Source organism: Amyelois transitella, chromosome 8 (assembly GCF_032362555.1).
Source record: "Amyelois transitella isolate CPQ chromosome 8, ilAmyTran1.1, whole genome shotgun sequence".
In the NCBI taxonomy this organism is placed as follows: Eukaryota; Metazoa; Arthropoda; class Insecta; order Lepidoptera; family Pyralidae; genus Amyelois; species Amyelois transitella.
In genome coordinates this window covers 1,136,670-1,154,216 of record NC_083511.1, presented here as the reverse complement: position 1 = coordinate 1,154,216, position 17,547 = coordinate 1,136,670, and the positions used below count along the sequence as shown (strand labels likewise).

The window sequence follows — 17,547 nt, the reverse complement described above, 5'->3', positions numbered from 1 at the left end:
TGGCAACTCTCTTTCCACTCATAAAAGAAGAAAAGCAGATGCCTGGCCGGCCTCGAACCAGAATTTTAAAGAATATGTAGGTATTTCACTTATTTTTATAAGTAACTTACATTGTTTTTTTTTTTAATACGTAGTACTTATACAGGGTGACATTTAAAACAACTGCATCCTTTTAAACATAGACTATACCCATGCTTCTGAGCCGTTTGAGCCTGTTTTTATTTAAATTAAACGTCATCATTTTCACATTTAAAAAACCCTCAAAAACTACGTCACACGCTTTATTAATTAGACCAATACTACAAAAAGAAATTAAAACTAAACATGTAAATAAATGTCTGAAAAATAAATTATTTTTCTAGTATCAAGATCAAGTAAAGTACAGAGTTGTCGAGATCGCTCAGCTGAATGAATTGTGTCGTTGACCTCTGAATCTTACGCGTCGCTTTTCTGCCGGCCGGGGTGATATAACGTATTTAGGATCGTGGATTTTGCTACTTTTAGTATGAATCGATATTTTTCTTTTAACGTTTTTAAATATCCTTTAGATGAGTACACTTAACAGTTAAATTTTTGCAGTTGAATTAAAAGTCATCCTGTATATCTTAAATAAGATAATTGTATCAATTTAAAAATCAGCTTCTGTTCTGTTTGTATAGGATAATTGAAACAATAATGTTACTTTTAAGCTGATTTATTAAGAATAATCTCGGATACAGTTTTTGTCTATGCAGTTATCCATTCAAGGCATTTTGTGTTTAAACACTATGCACTACCGTCTATTTCTAACAAATAGGTTTCTTCATAGAATCATACGAACAATATATCAATATTACAAATAAGTAGGTACTTACATATAACACATTTATTATTTTGTAATTGAATATCCCTTTTATATTTCCACAAGAATGAAGTGTAGGTATTTTGGTAAACTTTAATAAACTTTGGGTAGGTGTTAATAGAAAATTATGCTATAGATATAACTCAAGTAGCTTATTTAGGCAGCCATCTATTAAATATATGTAAATATGTTTTTATCGTTTCTAAACTCTAAAACTCTTCATAAGCTTTTTTTTTTTTAAATATTGTCATTGATTTCAATTCGATTCAAAAACATAATAGGTAAGATTTAAATGGAAAAGAAATATATACGCGTCACAGCCGTTGTTTAAACAGAAGGTGACTTTATAAAAATGCCCTATAAAATTTTAATACAAGTAAATAACTCATTTTTCATTCATCGCATAAAATAGGTAGAATCAAATGTTTAAATAGGTACTTAAATTATCATCTTCTATTCAATATTCCGAAATACAAATCTGTAAGCTAATAATATTGACATAACTTACCTACCTATTTTTAAATTTTGTTAACGCAAGACATATATATAATTCATTTTATATAAGTAGTTCAATAAATTTAATGGTTCTACTAAATTATTGGTCATCTATCACACATAATTGATACGTACGTCAAATTTAACTACAAATAGATACATATTATTAAATATTTAAGATTTTTATTATATATTATTATTTTATCTATAAATATTTTTTTAGTTATATCTACGTTTTACAACATTAAATATCTGTGTTTTCACGTTTAGATGGAATATTTTAGATAAAGTGTAATGCCATTATTTCTAATGAAACTTTAAAATATAATAGCAAAGGTTTTTGATATGGTGATATAACCGTTACTGAAAGGTATTTTCATTTTTATGTAAAATCTTACAATATGCGTATACATAGTGGGTTTATCAGTCTATTTTTTGATATTACTCTGATTTACCAAACTCAGATTAACAATCCTTGTCCAACAAGTTGTGATGTTCGCGTAAAAAATTTAAAAAACAATTAGAAAAGTGTGAAAATTTGAAAAACTTTGTCAGTCTTATTATAAACTCAGTTCAGCTAGTAATATTGAGTTTATATTTATTTATCTCCAGCAATATCCAAGCCATAGGACGGTCCTTGATAAAGGTTACCTTATTAAAAAAGGAAAGGAAACTCTAATAAAAATTACATTACATCCAAATATCCGATAATTTCGCGTCCCTCGACTGAATCTTGAAACGTTCCAATTTAGCGTTGACTATAGGTACATATTTCAAGTAGTGCATAGAAAAAAAGGATCTAGGTAGGTAGTATAATTTTTATTATAAAACTTAAAACTAAGGAGAGCATTTTTCTGAAGATCAACCTCTTCAACCATCCATCAATCAAAGTTATACACAATTAATAATTAAAATAAATCTAGATAACAAAATGCAAATATCAACCTGTTTTTCTCTTTCTCGACTTGGTTTCATCAGTCCAAAACTTAGTCAAATAATAAAAAAAAAAATATAAAATTACCTAGTGAACTCGTATCGATTTCCACATTGTCGCCGGTTTGTAAGAGAAACGGGAGAATAAAAACAAATACGCTAAATTGCATTCTTTCTATTACATAATATTAAATTGATAAGACTCATCAAGTTTATTATCATTTTTAAACGAGAACGCGTATTGGTTACCAAACTGACAAGATCCATTCCTGAAAATTTTACATAATAGGTAGATAGGACCTAAATAAATCAAATTATTATTTCCAAAAAACATTTACTTTTTGTACCTACTTATAAATTTGTTCAGTTATAAAGTTATCTTAAGACGTAAAATATGCATAAAATAATTTCAAAATCTTTTTATCATTTGAAACCAATTAATCAAATATTCGGCCAGAACATTCCCAATTATTTGAATTACAATTTATTTTGTAAACCAATTCTTGCATGTTATTTTTCCAATTATTTGCAAAATATTTTTATTTAATATAGCTTACCGTTTGGTTGGTACGTATCCATATCCATAATTTAAGTCTGCCATTACAATAAATTATGTATTTTTTTTTCCATTATTTATGTAACTAGATAAATTCTTGAAAATTATATAAATATCTGTGCATTATAAAAAACATTACGCAACAACAAACAAATTCTAACCTAAAAATTTCAAGGAATGTATCTCAAGCTGTCAGTTATAAAATTGAGCGTTTAATGTACTCTCATGTCCCTGGCATGCACCGGCGTGGTGTCTTCGGGGCTCGGGCTGTCGTCCAGGTGAGGCCTGATGTGCACCACCGACCTGCGTTGATCGTGATGATTATAATCATCTCTCATCACCAACCCGCCAATCCCGTACCCTGGGCCCATAACCCCGGAGCCGCTGAGACGCATCTTCTCCGGGTCTTCGTCAAGTTTCACTGATGAGAAGACGGTGCTAAGGTTGAGTTGGGGAATGTCGTAGAATACTGTTAGAGTCAGCATCAGGAAGGTCAGGCCGATGAGGAGGTAGACTGGAAAAGAATGTGACATTATATATTAAACATATACATACATACATATTATCACGTCTATATCCCTTGCGGGGTAGACAGAGCCAACAGTCTTGTAAAGACTGTTGGCTATAAACATATGTTTGAAATTATTTAAATTATACAAAATAAAAGAAAATCGGAAGTACCTACATTACGGTATATTTTAAATTTAACATACACAGACCACGTCTTTTTCCCTTACGAGCTAGACAGAGTCAATAAATCACAAGACTTGAAGACCACGTTTAGCTAGTTATTTTTATTTAATTATGTAGGTACTTAAGTGTAGTATTATGATAAATTTGAAATCCCATCGCCAAAAAGAAGATCCCAAGTTTAAGTCTTTATAGACTGAATTTTACAATCTACGCGGAAACTGAGACAGCTGGTACACACTATATTTTTATTCTCAAATTCAAATCAAATTCTTTTTTATTGTTAATATTTATAAAATAACGCCTATTTCCCGGAGGGATAGGCATAGACCACTCTTTCCGCTTGGCGAGATCAAAAAATTGTTCCACATCTTATTTTACACTTGGGCTTTGGAAGCGGTAGGTATTTATAAACTTTGTTGTCATCATTTTTATCCATCTTTTTGTATCTTATTTTGAAAATAACTGTTTCCTTCTATTCCCAATAATACATAAATACATACATATGGTCACGTCTATATCCCTTGCGGGGTAGACATAGTCTTGAAAAGACTGAATGGCCACGTTCAGCTATTTGGCTTAATGATAGAATTGAGATTTCCCAATAATATATTGAGTCCATACTTACAAGTGGTGGCAACTTTGTACAGCGGCCGGTACTCCTGTCCCGGGGAGTCCCCAGGGATGTAGTCTCCGAGCCCAATGGTGGTCAGGGATATGAAGCAATAGTAGAACGAGTCCAGGAAGTCCCAATCAGGCTCCAGGGCCGCGAATATCGTGGCCGGGACCACCAGGAAGAATAGCACAAGGGATGTTACTGAAACGAAACAAAAAACACATACATACATATGGTCACGTCTTTATCCCTTGCGGGGTAGATAGAGCCAATAGTCACGAAAAGACCAATAGATCACGTTCAGCTGTTTGGCTTAATGATAGAATTGAGATTCAAATAGTGACAGGTTGCTAGCCCATCGCCTAAAAAAGAATCCCATGTTTGTAAGCCTATCCCTTAGTCGCCTTTTACGACATCCATGGGAAAGAGATGGAGTGGTCCTATTCTTTTTTGTATTGGTGCCGGGAACCACACGGCACGAAAAAAAAATTAACTGATAATATGGTTCAACTTTACTGGACTAATTGTAAGGTGCAGTGGAAGTGTCCTGTTTTGCACCACCGATCCCAGGTTCGATACCTATTCATTCCCTGGTTCATGGTGGAAAACTAACTTGTTTTGGAAAATGGCCTTGGTTTAAGATCTTAAATATCCATACAAACATACATTTAATCACGCCTTTTTACCGGAGGGGTAGGACTAGGTATTTCTTTTCACTTGTCACAATCACTGCAAACTTCTTTCGCTTCATCCACAATTATAACTCTAGTCATGCAAGCTCTTCGGTTTCGGGTACTCTTGACCTGAACCTTTGCCAGGACCTTCTTAAATATCCATCAATATAAGTAGGTATAGGTAATAGTAACGATCCTATTTTTTATTTATCACTAGCTTTGCACGGGTAGTACTTATAACCAGGTATAAACCTTCCTCAAAAAACCTCTTTGGAGAAAGGAAACCGTATAATGCGCATTCATACAGTAAGCTTGCTTTATTTGTTTGTCTCTCTTTCGTGGCCATAACAGTTTGGTTCATGTACCTAACCTAAATTAAAGAACTCTCCCACGGGTGTTAGATAAACCAGGATGAGATGAAGTACACGAACACTCACCAATAATCATCAAATGCACCAGCCTTATTGTAAAAGGCCGGTACAAATGTCCAAGAGACGCGTTCAGCGCCCTCAGCAAGGCGGTGGCTGGTAACAACAGGCGCTCCACCAGCGCTGAGAGCAGCACCAGGGTCAGTGGAATGCCAAGTAGAGCATACATCATGCAGAACAGCTTCCCAGGCTTGGAGAGGGGAGTGACGTGCCCATAACCTGAAAAAAAGGTGTCACTACCAATTATTTCTTGATTAAGTTATAAACGTGTGTCGTGTGTGTCGTGTTCCCGGCAACAATAGAAAAAAGAATGAGACCACTCCAACTCTTTCCCATGATGTCTTAAAAGGCGACTAAGGGAATGGCTAATTAACTTGAGATTCTCTTTTTAGGCGACGGGCTAGCAACCTGTCACTATTTGAATCTCAATTCTATCATTAAGCCAAACAGCTGAACGTGGCCTATTGGTCTTTTCGCAACTGTTGGCTCCGTCTACCGCAAGGGTATATAAACGTGATTATTAGTATGTCTGCTCAAAACTAATCCTAACAACCTTCCCTCATTTTTGCGTGTTCCAAGTAGCACCCTTCGCTACTATTCACATCAGGTCCACTCCGATTCGAAGCTCTCAATATCTTACCTATAGTAGTGACGACGGTGGAGGAGAAGAAGAGAGACTGTCCAAAACTCCAGTTAGGACCGCCGCTCACGTTCTTTGAGGCCGACACGCCGCGGTTGCTGGCTCGGACCACTTCGTCAAGGAGAAACTCCAGGTCGTCATCTGTTGGGGAAAGAAGAAGGAATTAAATAAATGTAAACTTAACACAAATAACGTAAAATTAATTGTCGATTTACTTGTAGACTAAAACGATATTGAATAAAACATGTTGTGCACGGGTTTTTTTTTTCGGATGTTCCCCGACTTTGTGACCACGGTCCAGGAATCCAATCCAGGTTGAAAACTTTTTTTTTGGAATAAAATAAATAGGTAGAAGAATTAAAAGCAAGAAAAGTCCACAAGAAAGGAATGCACGGCCCTAATTTAGGTGAGAATCACGCTATTTAATACATTGCGTTGATATACCTCGAGCCACGATCATACTGCATACTTCTTTCGCATTCATCATTCATTCATCAATATTTTCATGCGAGGTTGTCATTGTAAGTTAAAGGTTCTCTTGGTATTTTAGGTACTAAATTCAAATTCAAAATTCAAATGTTTTATTCATTATTATAGGATACTTCATATCGCTTAATAATTGTCAAAACGTTTGGTTTCACAACATTGGTTGACGTCAAATAAATTACTTAAAACTAAGTTTACTGCCGCTTCCAAGGCGTCAGTGCAGAAGAAGCGGTAACAAACTGCACTGCAGCATTTACTTCAACAAAACTACAGTAGTAAAACACCCTCTATTCGCTCACGGTACAATTTTATTTATGTAATTATAAGACTTCTAAAAAAGCTTATATTTAATTTTTTCAATCTTTGTCGGTAAATGATTCGACGAAAATCTTAATCAAATTTAAATTAATGCAGATGACATCGTCTCACCTTCATAATAGTACAGTTATACAGATAATTAAGTAGAAAATCGAGTTTTGGAGTTAAGAATTTATAATCAGGGTGAAGGGCGGAGTGAATGGTAGGTACAGTAAATGTAATCTAATTTATAATGGGCCATTAGGGACGGGATGGTCGCTGGCAGGTCCAAGAGTGACTAGGGATAAGTGTGACGGCCCTAGGCAAGCCTTTTGAATGAGACGAAATGCATTTTTGGCGCCCCTTAAATTTGTCCCTTTTTTACCTATTTGTAAAGTAAGTTTTTAAAGTTTCCAAAGGATTCTGCTTTTGGGCGATAGGCTATTATATTATCACTATTTGAATCTCAATTCCACCATCAAGCCATACAGCTGAACGTGGCATTTCAGTCTTCGAGATTGTGGACTCTGTCTACCCCGTAAGGGATAACAACGTGGCTAAATGTAAAATGTAGTAAGTCAACGAAAAATACTTTCATTCTACTACTTAGTTCATGTAGTTTTCATGTACCTCTATAACAAGCATGTTGCATACAAATTTCTAATGTACCTAAATGGTGTTTGACGAAGATCTGATATGTTTTGAAGTACTAGATATAAATACATACATACATATAATCACGTATATCCCTTGCGGGGTAGACAGAGCCAACAGTCTTGAAAATACTAATATAACAAATTATAATACGTTCAGCTGTTTGGCTTACTGATAGAATTGAGACTCATATAAAGTGACAGGTTTTCAATGTCACTTTAAGGACTAGGTAGACCTATTTTACAAGTTATTTAGTATTAGTAATTAGTTCTATATTCATTCATGATTTTTTAATGTAGACTATGTGCATTCGTCCACGATTTAGATTTAAGAGATCTATATTTGTAAATTGACGCCCGATGATAATGTTGCAGTGTAGTTTGTTCCACCGCTTCTTCTACACATATGCGTTTTGGAAGCCTGTGTCGTCAATAAGTGATACCTTGTATTCAATTTTGAAAATAAATCTATTCTATCTCAGATTTTTTTTCCCAGAAAACTGTAAAAAGTAACAACAGTTACCTCAAGGGGCTTAATTGTGCGTTGTTTATAAAAAGTCAGAAGACAGAGGTGTCTGACATTTGCGACCCTCGTCAGTGACCGTTTTGACACCAGCAGAGAAATAAAAGGTTCGCAAATATAAACTGAAAGATAAAATATTTATATTTCTCTTTCTTTATTGGTATTGACATTATGAAAAGGTCAATGTCATAAATTTGTAAGCAAAAGCATGGAAGTAACATAAGGTATAGTTGTATAGTTATTTATTTATTTATTTTTATTTATTTATTTATTTTCACAAACTTAACCTATCATTACAGATATACCTAATTCGATAGGATAGTATTCAAGTTATTCAATATACAATTATCAATTATATTCTGAGAATTATAATATTATTCTAATAATCACATAAGAAGAAGTTGTTTTGTACTAGAATTGCTTCCCCGTCTCTTTCACATTGCGGATTGGAAGCGGTACTTAGTAGATTTGACTATATGTGTAGAAGTCATGAAGTATTTTGAAAATAAATCTCTTTTTCTTTTATTATTTTTATTTGCCGTGTGGTTCCACCACCAATAAACTCTCGTTCCCATCGGTGTCGAACGTGGGCTCTCAGTCGTTCCAAACCAGTAGGATCTGTCTACCCCATAAGGGAAGAGACGTGATTATTATCCAAACATAATAAAACTATAACTGAACTTTGTCTGTACATTGAAGATATTTAAGAAAAAAAAATATAAGGGGTCTTTTTAGGGTCAATAGAAGCCAAAACAATTTTTTTTAGAATTTTTGTCTGTCTGTCTGTCCATCTGTCTGTCTGTATGTTTGTACGCGCATCATGCAAAATCTACCGAACGAATCTGAACGAAATTCGGCACAGATATAGGCTACTTTTTATCCTGAAATTCTATCCCAAGGGGAAGAAATAGGGGGTGCAAATTTGTATGGAACTTCGTCATTTTTAAATCGATATAAAAAGCTATTAATAATTATAATACATAGACTGATAGACAAAACTGTAGTCAAAATCTATAATAATATTATAAAGCTGAAGAGTTTGTTTGTTTGAACGCGCTAATCTCTTTGTGTTGAATAGACCAATTATCGAAGAAGGCTTTAGGCTATATAACGTATCACGCTGCAACTGTAAGGAGCGAAGAAATAATGGAAAATGTGAAAAAAACACGGCGAAAATTATTTACCCTTGAGGGCTGCAATGATGCCCAAAATAACTATTCCACGCGGATGGAGTCGCGGGCACAGCTAGTTCTTATGTATGTATGTAAAAAAGACCGCATGGAAACTACGAATATTTCTCATAGGACCACACGGTAAGTTTCCATACACACTAGCGTATCGGACACACCCCCCGATACAGAGGCTGACCTCGGGGAGCTAACGATCATATTTTTGTGATGAGCGGAGCGGATCGCAAACCAACTAATTTATAATAAAAAAAAATTAAGAAATGGCCTTTTTTTTTAAGAAATGGCTTTTTGAAAGTGTGTAGGTTTATTTTGAAATAGAGGTAATAAATAGGTGGCGGTGTATTCCAAAGGACAAACACCAGGATCATACAAAAGATGCATTAGTTAACCCTGTTTATACATACATATCAAAGCTATTTAGTTAATATAATGAACTTATGTTATAAATGAGACAATCTGTCTTTTTAAAAAGCGGTAAGTTTACTAGGACAATATTTATTATATTAAGTATTTGAGATTGTAGTAAGACCGACGTTTCAGGCAGGGAAGATCTTGCGCCACTCTGGATGTTCACTCACTCACACTCCGACGATTTTGTATTTATGCGCCAATCCGTACGAAATTTGACGAGAGATATCGTCGCCGTAGATTTGATTCGTTACAAACAACAATACGACTTATTTGTTAGAGTATAGAAGTACATACAATAAGTATAGTCCGCTCCGCTTATACCCAGGTCGCAGCCGGTGACCCAGTGAGGGCGTTAGCACAGTTCCGGAGATGCATCGAACCTACAGCCCGCACAAATGTAGTGCAGTTAGGGGACTATCGGTGGAGGGAGGGTACTATATAGTTTGCCGCATAGTATACAGAAATTTATGTATACTGTGGTTTGCACGCACACTATACCTTTTTGAATATTGTCTTATATAGATAGGTGGTTTGAAATGCACCCAAAACTTGGGGTGAAACTGGTGTATTCAATTCGTAGTTTATATTTGTATATCTTGGGGGTTGTTTCTTATACTGGCGTAACTACCGATGTTTCATACTAAATTATTTCGATTTCTTTGATTTCACTAAGTTGAAGTTAAAAAATGGTAGTAAAATAAAAAGAACTCCATGTTATAAAAAAAAACATTCTGGCAACAACAATATCCAGAAGTAACATCATGGCTTTTAAATTCCCACGGGAGAGAACACTAACTAACAGATATTTTCTTTCTTTATAAAAGGCACGTAGGTCAGAGTCCCTTGCCCTTCGCTCGTTATCACTCTACAGCACTTATTCCCGCAGGAGGCCGCCTGAAACATCTGCCCTCAAGGGCCATTGTGATGGTTTAACCCTCTTGTCGCGACGAAATTTCGGGATATTTAGACAAGATACACACACGAAGTTTTGTTACACAAGTCGACTCATGAACAATGAAAGAGCTATGGAACTAATTTCTAAGTTAACTAAGTCTTTTTTATTTCAGTGTCCTTTTTGGGCACTACCTACCTTCGCTTTCATGGAAACTTTCAGAAAAAAAGTAGCCTAGTTACTCTTTAAGGATTTCTCGATCTTTTTGCGAAATATCATCAAAATAAGTCTAGTAGTTTTGGTTATTTGAATATGTACGTTATTAACATTAAGTGAGTGAGCTAAAGCCAGAGAGAGATAGAAATCAATTTATTTATTCTGGAGAGATGTGTGTGATGTCGTAAAGAGCATTAGTAACTTTAAATAGTCAACTTATTTCCTGAATATTCCCATAAATTGAAATTTCAGGTAAACATGGGCAGATCAGCGGGCAAACGCTAGTTTATTATAATTGCTTTCACTGTGTTCTTTTCCTGTTGGTTCACATACAAGCGGCCATTTTGTAACGTCACATGTAATAAACTACATCCAGACCCGAGTCACAGGTTATCTAGGGTTGAGTAATACCCCCTGTATACTCGTACACTCTATAAATTACATTTTATCGGAAAAATATAAGCTTCTGGTTAAGATATAAATTGTATAAACTTGTGAACTTATGACTTCAATTAAGTAAAATGATAAATATACGAGTAGTTAGTCACCATTATTCCCCTGATGTTAGCGACCTCCATTGGAAGAGCAAAAAATATCGCTGTCCCGTTTTACGTCATAATAAAAAGCGAAAGGGCGATAGTTTTTCTCGCGATAAAAACGGCGTCGAGTGGTTAAAGACAATACAGCGATGCCGGCACGGCATCGCTGTATTGTCTTTAACCACCGTCTGTGAGGAAGTTCCATGAAGCAATCCCAGCCTAACTTCCGCGACTCTTTTATATGGGAATCTAGCTCATGTTGGATCATAGTTGTTAATTTAGGTAAAAAGCTTAATTAAAGAGGTTTAGGTGCCCTTTAAACGGCTCTGAAAGAAAATTAAGGTCTCCTGTATCGTTACACGTAGTTTACTGTTTCTAACGATTATTCTAATTTTTTTCCTGAAATAAATATTCTATTTTGTTAGAGAATATTTATTTCAGGAAAACGCTACGAGAGAAGTCTTGGTATCAGCTACTCGAGAACAACGTCAAGCCATTGCGTCTGCGCATTATCGGGAGCAGACACGGGCCACACATCGATAACATTTCACCCAGGTCATAACACGTCATTAAGTTCTTGACCTAATTAGTTTTTTGTATCATCCCATCATATATGAACCATGGCCGTGTGGTGCTGCGTACTTTCTTTTGAATAGAACAATTTCATTTCTCTCGAAGTGCTTACATATCACCATTTCTCAAAAAAAAAACAAAAATAAAAAAAAAAAAAAAATTTTACGTGTTTTTCGTCATTTATATTTGTTTTTATCGAAACTCAGTGCAAAAATCATAACAAATTTTCTTTACAAATAATAAAATCAACCTGTGTAATTACCTAATGTCATTCAATGTCAGTTTCATAGTTAAGTTTTGGCGCGAAAAAATCATCTGCACTTTTAAATTCACAGGTTATAACGGGAACTTTGTACGAAGCTTGTAAATAACCGGTTCGTGAAAACAATGTGTGTTCCGAGCTGTGAATAACTTAGAAGCCAACTGCGCATTTTGCCTCCAGTTACTAAAATTAGCTGCAAAAAATTGGGGAGTGTAAGCTTGGTGGTACAAAGATATATATAGTAATAAGTAACACAGTGTAACACGCCAATATCAAGTATATTATATAATAGTAGCTGTGCCTGCGACTTCGTCCGCGTTGAATAGTTATTTTGGGCATCATTGAAGCCCTCAAAGATGAATAATTTTACCCGTTTTTTTTTTCACATTTTCCATTTTTTCGTCGCTCCTTAAAGTTGCAGCGTGATGTTATATATCCTAAAACTTTCCTCGTTAAATGGTCTATTCAACAGAAAAACTATTTTTCAATTCGAACCAGTAGTTCCTGAGATTAGCGCGTTCAAACAAACAAACAAACTCTTCAGCTTTAAGTATAATATTAGTATAGATACTTCAAATAAATTACATTAAAAAATCACTTGAAAATATCAAATTAAAACCTTATCGATTAAAATAATACCTAAAATATTTTGTACCGTGTGATTAAATACCATAAAAGAAAGTAATAGTCAAAGAAAATGTCGTAAAAGGCGACTAAGGGATAGGCTCATAAACATTGGATTCTTCTTTTAGGCGATGGGCTAGCTACCTGTTACTATTTGAATCTCAATTCTATCTTTTAGCCGAACAGCTAAAAGCGATCTTTTAGTCTTTTCAAGACTGTTAGCGCTGCCTACCCCGCAAGGGATATAGACGTGATGTATGTATGTTAGTAATGCATGTTAGTTGAAATAAAGTAAGTGCAGTTTAAGCTAGCAGTTGGTATGTTAGTTTAGGACAGATATCTGAAACTATGTACCGACAAATATTTGCATTCACTCGGAGGAACTTTCATGTAACCTTATTGGGAGAATGTTTGCGAAAGACTGGATGAAACTTTATTATTCGATGGCTACATACATATATAGGCCGTTTTAGATATTGTTTGCTGTTCAAAATTAATTTGTTAATATAATATTATTATTACAGTAACTTTTAATTCTACATACATAGAATAGAAGAGATTTATTTCCAAAATTGGATCACTTATTGACGTCACATCACTTAAATCTAATTATAACTACTACCAAAGCGCATGTGTAGAAGAAGCGGCGGAACAAACTACACTGCAGTATATTCACCGGACGTCAATTTACAAATATAAATCTCTTAAATCTAAATCGTGTACGAACGCACATTGTCTACATTAAAAAACATGGATGAATGTAAAACTAATAATTTCAATACGAATATTTCGTCAAATACATTATATACATACATATAATCACGTCTATATCCGCGGGGCAGAGAGAGCCAACAGTCTTGAAAAGACCGAAAGGCTATACACATTGAGACTTAAATAGTGACAGATTGAGACTTAAATAGGACGCTAGCCCAAAGCCTACATCCCCAAGAGTCACCAGTTTATAAACCTTTTCCTTAACCCCTTTTTACAACTTCCATGAGAAAGATATGGAATGGTCCTATTCTTAAGTTGTTAACCACACGGCATTAGACTTTTCATTTTAGTCTATTTTTATTTAAGCGTACTAGTCTCGATTTTTGATGATTCATTTCTGGTACTTCTCAGTTCACCTAAGTATAAGTGTTCAAAATTTTATATTGCTACAACAAACATATGTCATGCTAGTAATTACAAAGTTAAATATTTAAAATCTTTATCAATTACGTCTGTAATAAGTCTAATTGATAACTTATTACAACAGTAACAGTAGTTAAGAATTGGTAGTGTCATTAGTTTAATGAGGTCAAGCACGTTCCTGTTTGTTAGATAACGAAATAATATACTTTGGTCTTGTTTATGTAACACTTAGATAACATCATATTATATGAAAAGGTCAATAAAATTGCTACATAATTGAAATTTGTATGATTTCATCGAGAAAATCTGCTTCGTGATAAAACGTGACTCACCTAATTCATATCGTAAAACATCATATATTCATAAAACATCATATTATATAAAAAGGTCAATAAAAAAGGCTACATAATTGAAATGTGTATGATGTCATCAAGAAAATCTGCTTCGTGAAAATACCAGACTGTCCTTATTCAGGATTCAATGTCTTGAGCGTATGCCAGGCTCCTCTCCAGAGTGAGAGGCAGAATAGAAATGTGTAGTTATGAATGTTATAAAAAAAATTGACAAAAAGCATGAGAAGTGTATTCTCTCAAAGTGATTGATATCAGTCGGGTTTAAGACAATGCACATTCCATTCAAAGTTACATTAAAATCGGTTTAGTAACGGTCAATTCAAGAAAGTAATCGGGTATGTTATGTGGATTGCATGTAGAAATATACATTGTAACTTAAAATATCTTATTCGATATTAAATTAATGTATTTGGACTTATATACAGATTAAGTTACCCATAGAGTTAGCCTCAAATTAATTTCAAACCTTGTGTAATGGCTTAATATAGATACGTGTAATTACTTTTGGATGCCGTGGGGTTCTCGGTACCAATAATAAACAAAAGATTAGGACTACCCCTGCTCTTTCGCATGGATGTCGTAAAAGGCGACTGGGTTAGGCTTGTAAACTTGGGATTCTGCTTTTAGATCAAAAAGCTGAACATGGCCTATCAGTCTTTTCAAGACTGCTGGCTCTGTCTACCCCTCAAGGGATATGGACGTGACTATATGTATGTAAATTTGGGTTATTTCGTGTTTATTTAATTAAAATAAAGTTATCAATTAAATATTTTTTTTAAGTATATTTTAAATTGTTTGTTCTTACATCCATTAAAAAGGTGACTGCACGACAGATTTGACTGTCAAACTAAAAACAGGTTTGGTTAAACTTGTTAACGGTAATAAAATGTCTAGCTTTCCAGTTGAATTTATTTTATTTAGAAAGGCAGAGTTTAAACGATGTTAAATAAGGCGTAGATTTTATTTGACATCAATTTTATTGTATTTAATCATTTTTATGTACCTCTATGTTTACGCTTTATCTCACAAGACCATACTAAACATTTTTAGTTCATAATATAAAAATATAATATATTTTTCGCGGATGAAATCGCGGGCAACAGCTAGTATAATATTTTTTTTTAAATAATTTTTGGTATTTACACTGATGTTGTGGAAGAATAGAACTTGGTGCTAATTCGGAGAAATATCCACTGGTGATTTTCAAGTTCGTTCAAATTCTAAAAGATTGTTTTTTTTTTCAGATGGGTACGTATTAATTAATACGTAAATACATAAAATCACGCCTCTTTCCCGAAGGGGTAGGCAGAGACTTCTACATCTTTCCACTTGCCACGATTTCTGCAAGAACTTCCAAGAAAGAAAGGAATATACCTAATTTCAATTTGTATTTTTTTTTTAATTATTTAACAAATTAAGTAAGTAGTTTGCATTCTGTGATAATGGATGATTAAAAACGGAGCGATAATAATTTAAACCGTAGGTATTATTAAATAGTAACTTAAAAACCAGTTAAACTGATTGACAAATTGCACAATGGTTTTAATTAGTCTAATTAATTAATTTATCATTATGGTAGAGGTTCCTGCTAGTAATGCTTATTAAAAAAAAAGATAAAATGGTTTTAGTGATAATGTGATAGGTACCCGTCTTTCACGTGGATGTCATTAGAGACGACTAAGGAACAAGCACACCTTAGGGGTGCCCCGTATAGCTACTGATGGGTGAAAAAAGTACCTTACATGTACTTTTTTTTAACATTTGTTACATAAAAATTTGTTGGTGAATGATTCCCACATCCGGGAATTCGATAACTTCAAAGTTTATGTATCGAAAATCATGAACACAATTATACAATTGTTACCCTATAGAATATTACCAACGGTTACGTATTTATATTGATCAAAAACGATAACTAAGATAAAAGATATAACGACAAACAAACACATTAATATATGTAGGTACTTAATAAAAAAGTAAAAAGCTTTTATAGGTCTAACTTTTATGTACCTACCTACTTGCGAAGAATCTTTGAAAATTCCATGGAGAAAATGTTTAGTCCTGGACAAAATCTTATCTACATACATACATAAAATCGCGTCTATATCTCTTGCGGGGTAGACAGAACCTTTTCAACACTTTTTCCACGTTTAGCCGTTTGGCTTAATGATGGAACTGAGATTTAAATAGAGACAGGGTGCCAGCCCAACGCCAAAAATGTCATCTACATAAAATATAATTAATGTTAACAATTTATTGGTGTTATTTCTTACCTGTAACACCCGGGTGCTTCAACATGAACTCCTGTTTGGCTCTAATCACGTCCAACCTAATCTGGTTCTCCAGAGGCGCCTCCAGGGCCGAGAAAACCAAGGCGCCAGACACCAAATACACGAAGTAAAATATCACGTAACTCAGCAGAAGACAAGTGAATCTAGATTTTCCAAAGATTCTGGTCGTAGCGAATAACGGTTGAAAAGGCGGGTGGTCTTCTTCATACAATATCTCCTGTTCCACAACCATCTTCTTCGGGTAGGGAAACAATTGGCTGTGAACAGTCATATCATCCTCACTTCGTGCAGAACTCATACTTCCATAAGACTGTATACGCGTATACTTCAGCTTCTCCATTGTTAAAAAGTGAAAAAGAAATCAATGTCAATTTTAAAATTCCAAATTCGATTAACGGTGAAATATTCAAATGTTCGAAATGCAAATTTGAAATTACGATAGCGCACTTCAATTTTTTCACTTCACGTGTCAGTTTAGAACCCTTAAGGGCAGAGTTTTGGTCAACTGTACTTGAAAAACCTTTTAGGGTGATTAGGTTCAACAAACATAACACATTCCGTCACTTTAGTATCACATCGGCATTTTTCGAGTTTAAGAATCACCATTTTGATACATTTTAGTGGAGCACTGTGTAGTTTGTAATCAAATATGGCGGAAGCCCTATATGCGCGTGAGTGCAACGTCTCGATGCGACGGGGCCGGTGTCCGATGGCTGACTGGTTTTTAAGTGGACGGTGATTCAATAAAAGGCGATATCTACCGCCAAGTACTCGTATTCATTCCTCGGGGCACTCTTATCATTATTTAATTAGGTACCAACATGCGATACTATACTATTGATAAGAAAGTTTGGTATCTATATCGTTAATATTGTAACTACATAATATAATATATGGCCCCATTGGCGACGTGGTAACTTACTTGTCTGAATTTGAGGTCCCGGGTTTACTCATGGGCGTATTCATATAGTTTTTATTCGAGGGGCCAACCTTTTATAGGTTTCTTGGGGAGGGCTTGGATGGGAAAATCTTGTTGATTTCCCCTACTCGTGGGAATTTCGGAGTAACATCTCTTAATACTTCAGTTAGCAGTGAAGAAAGAATTTCATTTAATTGATTCGTGTAGTAAACGAATACAAATAAGACAGCATAGCGTCGATCGATATACTTGGACATTTACTGTTGTTCTAGAAACAAAAGCGCCAAGGGCATGTTGAATTATAACTA

General features: G+C 34.5%; 1 protein-coding gene across 1 annotated transcript; it reads right to left on the bottom strand.

The window, feature by feature from the left end:
• Positions 1-678: 678 nt before the first annotated feature.
• Positions 679-17,067, bottom strand: LOC106137378 (potassium channel subfamily K member 1). The gene is made up of 5 exons (XM_013338196.2): positions 16,303-17,067; positions 5,874-6,014; positions 5,243-5,452; positions 4,144-4,332; positions 679-3,339 (listed from the first exon to the last, which is right to left on the bottom strand). The coding sequence occupies exons 1-5, from the start codon at positions 16,658-16,660 to the stop codon at positions 3,038-3,040; spliced, it is 1,200 nt and encodes a 399-aa protein (XP_013193650.2). The 5' UTR covers positions 16,661-17,067; the 3' UTR covers positions 679-3,037.
• Positions 17,068-17,547: the final 480 nt, after the last annotated feature.